Source organism: Eucalyptus grandis, chromosome 1 (assembly GCF_016545825.1).
Source record: "Eucalyptus grandis isolate ANBG69807.140 chromosome 1, ASM1654582v1, whole genome shotgun sequence".
Lineage (NCBI taxonomy): Eukaryota > Viridiplantae > Streptophyta > Magnoliopsida > Myrtales > Myrtaceae > Eucalyptus > Eucalyptus grandis.
Window position 1 is genome coordinate 22,509,237 of NC_052612.1, and position 6,401 is coordinate 22,515,637.

Sequence of the window (6,401 nt, forward strand, 5' to 3'; positions counted from 1 at the left end):
ACCCAACTGAATCTTGCATAAGAAACATTCAGCCGAACACAGTATCAACATCCAAAACAGAATGACCATTATGAAGTCTTCTCTACCTTTCCACCCGAAGATGATGAGTAGAAGCACACCAAAAAGGCTTCCAACCACCGGGTGATCTATTGCAGCCATGCAACTCCAGAACTTTCCTCCAAAATGGGTCAGAAAAACCACAGGCAAAGAATTAAGTGGTTCCTGCTCTCATCCTCCAACCAACGTAAAGGGCAAGCCATAGATGCCCAAGTACACCACTTAGCTTGCCTATCTCGAGTGGCCAGCCTGATAGAATCACCAACAGTGCTTGGGAATATATTGGTTGAACCAGATGCGACTATACCTCCACATACTGCCCTCTCTTTATCGCATTACAAGCACCAGCAAAAATGTAAACGCCACTAGAACTGGGAACCCCAAAAAGCTGATCAGAGATATTGGAGTCAGGGTATAATATTCCAGAGATAGCAAATTGTATATCCCAGGGCACATCAGATCTGGCTGAAGGCCAATACCAGTCCTAGCCATTCATAACTTCCGAGACCTTACAAACCAGGCCTAAACTTGAATTACACACAATCCCTTCCAAGAAACTTGTCCAATAAAGGACCATGAGGGTGCCATGAGTCAAACCATAGCTTAAATTCGGATAAATTCAGACCCGATTTATCTTGAGGTTTTTAAATAATTTTGTTTTTCCACTTAAAAGAAGCCATTCAAGATAAATATAATTGTAGATCTGGAAATAACATAGACTTCTCCTTTATTCTTTCTAAACATTTAAAGTAGAACAGGGTAGGTCTATGGTGAAAATGGTTTTCTGGGGAAACAAGACAAGAAAGAAAAACGCACTCCTTTATGAACCTTAAAAAATAAATTATTAATATTCCCTTAAAGATGCTATCAAAGAGAGTTATATGACATTATCATCATGTAACCAAGAAAATCAACAGCCAAGTAAATTTTACCAACTGGACTTTTTGGCATTTGTTCCTTTCACAAAGTTACCAGACAGATATATAATGCATAACATAGCATGGTCAATCAAATGAAAGTATAGGAAGAGGAAAGATATCAGCCTTGTCATTCAAAGTTCAAACAATACGAGCAAATTCTTGGGGAAAGTGAAAGCAGAAACAGAATGAGGAAGTGATCTGAATAATCAATCATTCGGCAATTCTTTACAAAATGTTGTCCTGCTGCTAGAATGACCACATTCGTTCTGTCAAATTATGCACCGGTTTCTGCAAGAATGATGCTAATAACTATCAGGAGTAGAGCAATCACCGAAAATTACTCCAGGCTTGATAGAAAAGAAACAAGCATTCACCTCCATTTAAAGCCTAGAATCTAGAAATCCTTCTTTCTGGAAGTGCATCAAAAATATCCAATGAATTAAGTCTTTGGATCTGCACGCACAGGCATTTATCAGGGCAGGACAGGAAGCTCCACTTTGCCGAAGGAATAGAAACTGACACGCCCGTGCTCCACAAGGCAAAATTTCAGTGGAATGCCTCCACATTGTCTTTCAATAGCCTCAATTTCTATTTTAGATGGTGGTTGGCCCCTGCAAGTAGCCAATTTGCAAAAGATTGAAACAAAAGCATGGAAAATACCCAAAAAGTTATTCAGACAATATACTGATGAACACTGTTCTTACACAAGCGTGTACATCAAGATTTAGTAGAATTTCACATTCTTTTCTTAAGATAAGCCAATTCAAGCACATTGATTCACTTAACTGAAAACAAATTCCCCAGATACAATATATTTCCCTGAAGAATTTGAGACTTAGGTATAATCTCAACTTACATTAATGGAAACATCAGCTACCAAACCCAGGAATGAGGAACTCAGGCCCTAGAATAGCATATTGAATTTAAATAATTTGCATTGGCAATCAACGCAATGAGAAATTTCGATTATCTGCTTAAATTCCAGAGAGAATACTCAAACGCACATAGCTTTATGCAGGGCCTTCCCAAGAAAAAGATGAGAGTTACAGAAATTTAATAAATTATTACCTGATCAAGCTAACCACGTAGCTTGGATCACCAGGTGAAGATTTTCTGAACTTTCCATTTGGGAGATAAACATCAAACACCAGCTTCAGTTCATTCAAGTCCATCTTTATAAGTCTTTCAATTACAGAATTGCAGTCTTGAGGCGATTGCACTTCCAGGCTTTCTGAAGTACCTTCAGAAGAAACTGTGCCAGTGTTTCTCTTGACACTCTTCATAGACCAAGGAATGCCATGCCGACCAACAATGTAACCAAGCGACTTCAGGTGTCTATAGACCTCATAAAGTTCCCAAAAGCATCCATCCTTCTCCTCTGCTAATTGCTGATACATAGTTTCCAAGGAGATGGATTCATCATTCTCACGCAAAAGAAGCAAAGCCCCTATTTCCATCAAGAACCTACAAAATAATAAGGAGAAATAATCAATCAATGGTACATCAAGTTATCTGGGAAAATCTACTTCTTAATTATGCAAATGTGTGTTACTCAATAGGTGTCTATGAATCTAAAAATCAAAATTTCTAGTTTAAAAGACCACTTAGTTGACAAGAGAAGAAACTCAAGTCTCTCCAATGTGGAATAGAGAAGTAGAAAATCAAGGATCCACCAAAGCAACGTAAACTGACAACGCATTATGCATCACCTACAAAGTCTCTTCAATTGAGCAGTACAGCTTCCCGCTACGGACAATGCCAGTTGTTGTCCATAACTGACCCTTCCTTTCCACCACCTCAGCCATTCTAACCCTACTATTCCACCGAGCAACTGAAGTTACTTTCCTACAAAACACACCATCATGGACTGTTATATCAATTCAAAAACATCCTCACTAGTATCAAGGAAAAGCCATATCTTAGAGTAACTGACCTGAATTGCAACTTGGACGAAGAGTTGGATGTGTAGTTATATTCCTCTTCATCCTTCAAGTCTTGTTCCAATAACTCAGAGTCACTTGACAGGCCATCCCAATCTTCACACTCCATTTTGGACCTTATTTGTTACAGAAGCTGAAGAAGAAAACAGTTCAAAACAAATATAATCTCGTCAATTTTGTGTCATCCTATTAAATTACATGAATCAGTTTAAGGGCAAAACGAATGAAAATAAAACAATGAAACACCAATTGAACATTCTTCTTGAGAGAGGAACGAAAGGAAAGCTAACAAATATTGAGGACTGATATTCAGGAAACATAAAAGGAGACAGTGGGAGACAGATGATGGATGAGATACTAAAGTCTGCAAGTCAATGTGGCTTTTAGAATGAAAGAACTCTCAACTATCCGATTTGCACACATTTACTAGTGACATTCCTATAGCTTCTACTAAAGTTCAGAACTTCATCTTGGAGAAAATTACACCAGTTTTGGAGCTCCAATAAAAAGTTCATGCCAGCTCTATCATTTTACAAATTTTCCTTCCAGTTGAGATAAACCATCAAATTCAAAATTTAGAATGACCAGGGATTTTGAAAACAATACTTGAGACAGCTTCAGATGATGTCAAGAATTGCCATAGCTGAACATTAAACATACATCCCTTCATGACAGATCATAACAGAATCAAGTCAAATATCTCTTCACATTAGTAATCTACCGCAAATTATATTGCTTCTTTTTCTTTTGTGAAACCAAGAGCTTTCTTCGCACAAACAATCTACAACCTCATGTAACTCACAAGCTCCCACTTTCTACAAGCAGAAACCTATTGTGTGCTGTCCAAGGTCCAACCTCAGATACTTCCCATCAACGTCGATTCTGTGCGTTACCAACAAATTCCCACTTAAAAATGAAAAAGCAACCGTGTGCTCTCTGAGTCCTTCAGTAGTGTACAGAGGCTGGCCAGTGGAGTAGTGTCTACATAAAGGGAAGATGATCACCTTGTCATTTCTCACAGTTTTATAGCCATCATCATGAATCAAAGATTAGCCTCAAAACCAATTCCTTGAAACCAAATGACAATGCGACAGCATGGCAAAAACACTACCGGACCATACCTTCATCGCACACATCCCAAAATCCAGACAAGTTCAAATTGCAATATACGGGCGGCCACAGCCGCAAATTATCAAACAGTTGGCAGGCACGAGTAGAGGACAAGAGCAAAGCCGCCTCCGACGAGGAAGCGAAACGAAACCGCAACGGTGCTCACCAGATTCGTCTCCTCCCCTACAAGAAGATTAATCGTCACCCCGGCGGGACGATTATATATCTCCACCCCGGTGCGAACTCAAAACGACGAAAGGCAGAATCGCGAACGTGCAAAATACTGAAAGTCGTCAAAACATTTCGAGCAAACCAAGGACTGAGGCGGGGGCGATTTAGTATTAGTATCAAGTGTGAGTTTCGACTCCACGCAGGCCGGGTAAAAGTCGGAAGTGAAAGTTAGAGATGGAATAAAGTAGAACCGAAAAAATAGAAAAACCGATGATCGAAAAAAAAAAAGGAAAAAAACTAGAACTGATCAAGCAAGAAACATCAACCGCTCAGGACAGCCTCAAGTTGCCTAGAATCTCCGACAGACATTTACAGGTCGAGCCGCTCATGTCCGCGAAATTTCGAGACTGACTTCCGAAATTCGGCTGTCGATATTAAGAGACGCGCCACTTGGGCTGCGTTTGTTATTGTTTCTTTTTTCTGTTTTTACATAACTTTTTTTTTTTAACAAAAAAAAGAATAGAAACGCATTTGTGTGCATTTTTGTTCCAAAATTATTTTTTTTTCCCAGAAACACATCTAGAACAGAAATAAGAAACAAAAAAAAGTTGTTTCTTATTTCTGAAACGAAATTTAAGAACACTTTTCTTTTCTCTTTTTTCTTCTTCTTTTCTTCTTCTTTTTTTCTTTCTTTTTCTTTGGCCGGTCGCCGCTCGCCATGGCTGGCGACAACCGTCGAGAGCGGCGACGCCATCAGGGCAGCGACCTAGCGGAGTGCCATCGGCCCCGGCAAGGCGAGGCCGAGCCTCGTCGTGGACCGACGAGCCGCCGTGGCCCTTCGGCGAGGCCGCCGGCCATGGCGAGGCGGCGACCTACCAAAAGAAGAAAAAAAGGAAAAAGAAAAAAAGGAAAAATAAATAAGAAAATATAAAAAATAAAATTAAAAGAAATAAAAAAATTATACAAATTTACCAAATGTGTTTCGTTCATTTTTTATTCCTGGAACAAATTTACCAAACGCGTTTTTTTTGTTCAAAAATTATTCTCCGAAACGAAACACTTTTTTTCTATTTTTGTTTCCCGAAACAATTTTTAAACGAAATGTTACCAAACGCACCATTGGTTAACTAAAAGGAGGAGAAAAAGTGTAGCTTGGACCCTTGTAGCTAAACTTAAACTTTTATATCATTTTTTTTTAAAATTGTGTCAATTTCAAATGTAGTGAATTTTCAATAAAATTATTTCATTTTCATCTTTTGCTTAACAAATTTGCTTCGAGTGATGTAAGTTGTTCTAGAATAAGTGAATTCTAGAAGAAGGAGATTAATCTAAATCTAATAGAAACAAACATGCATGTTTTACATAAGCTACACACCCTGTGTTAAGTTGAACGGACAAACAATGCATTTATTTCACATAATGAAAATGTGTTATACTTCAAATTATGGATATCATTTAGGAGCAAAGATATATTTTCTTTTTGACATAATTTCAAATGAAATGGATTATATCATATAAAAGATCAGCTCTCTTCAAATTTAAAAATGAGATGAATTGGAAGAAACGAATAGTTTAGAATAATAGTATCTAATAGGAACATTTTTCAATAATAGTTTTGAAGATGCTCTCCCTTTATTTATTTTAAATTTTAATGTAATATGTGGCCGGAGTCTAAATAAGTGAAAAATCACTATATAAATGCTAATCAATCAGTCAAATATGAGCCATATTGTGTAACTATGCCATGCCGCTTGCACTCGGTGCACGGCAATCACTGAGATAAAGTCAATATATCAAGTGGCAAACATAAGAATAAACAACATCTTAGCTCCGACTTATTCTATACAGTTAGTTTTTTCTTTATTTTATGCATGGTTGTTTCGAAAGGAATAAAAAACGAGTCGATTGAATATTTTAACTGGATAGACAGAAGAGTAGAGGAGATAATAATAATAAAAATAATTGCTATTCTGATCAAGGAAAAAAAAATTCTATAGGAAAAAATCCATCCCTCATTAAAAATTCCACAACGATTAAGTTAAACCAGCTAATATTGTTTGATATTCAGAAGAGAACTCAATTAAAATGATCGATTAATGACTATGATCAGGTGGTTGTCGCCGCCGAGGCCGCTCCCTTTTAATGCCACTTCATTTTCAATTTGGCCAGTACCAGGCCACCACTTCACTTCACTATTAGACCA

General features: G+C 37.7%; 1 protein-coding gene across 5 annotated transcripts; it reads right to left on the bottom strand.

The window, feature by feature from the left end:
• Positions 1-1,078: 1,078 nt before the first annotated feature.
• LOC104433079 (tRNA-splicing endonuclease subunit Sen54) lies at positions 1,079-4,644 on the bottom strand. 5 transcript variants are annotated; one of them, XR_005548465.1, is made up of 7 exons: positions 4,039-4,644; positions 3,773-3,898; positions 2,911-3,050; positions 2,691-2,822; positions 2,046-2,441; positions 1,352-1,588; positions 1,079-1,265 (listed from the first exon to the last, which is right to left on the bottom strand). XR_005548465.1 is itself a non-coding variant. In XM_010045719.3 (6 exons), exons 3-6 carry the CDS (start codon positions 3,024-3,026, stop codon positions 1,450-1,452), a joined length of 783 nt encoding a protein of 260 aa, XP_010044021.2. In that variant the 5' UTR covers positions 3,027-3,050; positions 3,773-3,898; positions 4,194-4,644; the 3' UTR covers positions 1,079-1,449. The 5 variants fall into 5 exon arrangements, 4 of the variants coding, with proteins under 4 accessions (XP_010044021.2, XP_010044017.2, XP_010044022.2 ...); XM_010045719.3 differs by having other exon boundaries at positions 1,079-1,588; positions 4,194-4,644; XM_010045715.3 differs by having other exon boundaries at positions 1,079-1,588.
• Between the last annotated feature and the right edge of the window lie 1,757 nt (positions 4,645-6,401).

Coding starts and splice junctions, on each gene's coding strand:
- LOC104433079 (XM_010045720.3), bottom strand. CDS start 3,026: ATGGAGTGTGAAGATTGGGATGGCCTGTCAAGTGACTCTGAGTTATTG. Junction 2,823..2,910: donor TCGTCCAAGTTGCAATTCAG/GTCAGTTACTCT, acceptor TGTGTTTTGTAG/GAAAGTAACTTCAGTTGCTC. Junction 2,442..2,690: donor TGCTCAATTGAAGAGACTTT/GTAGGTGATGCA, acceptor ATTATTTTGTAG/GTTCTTGATGGAAATAGGGG.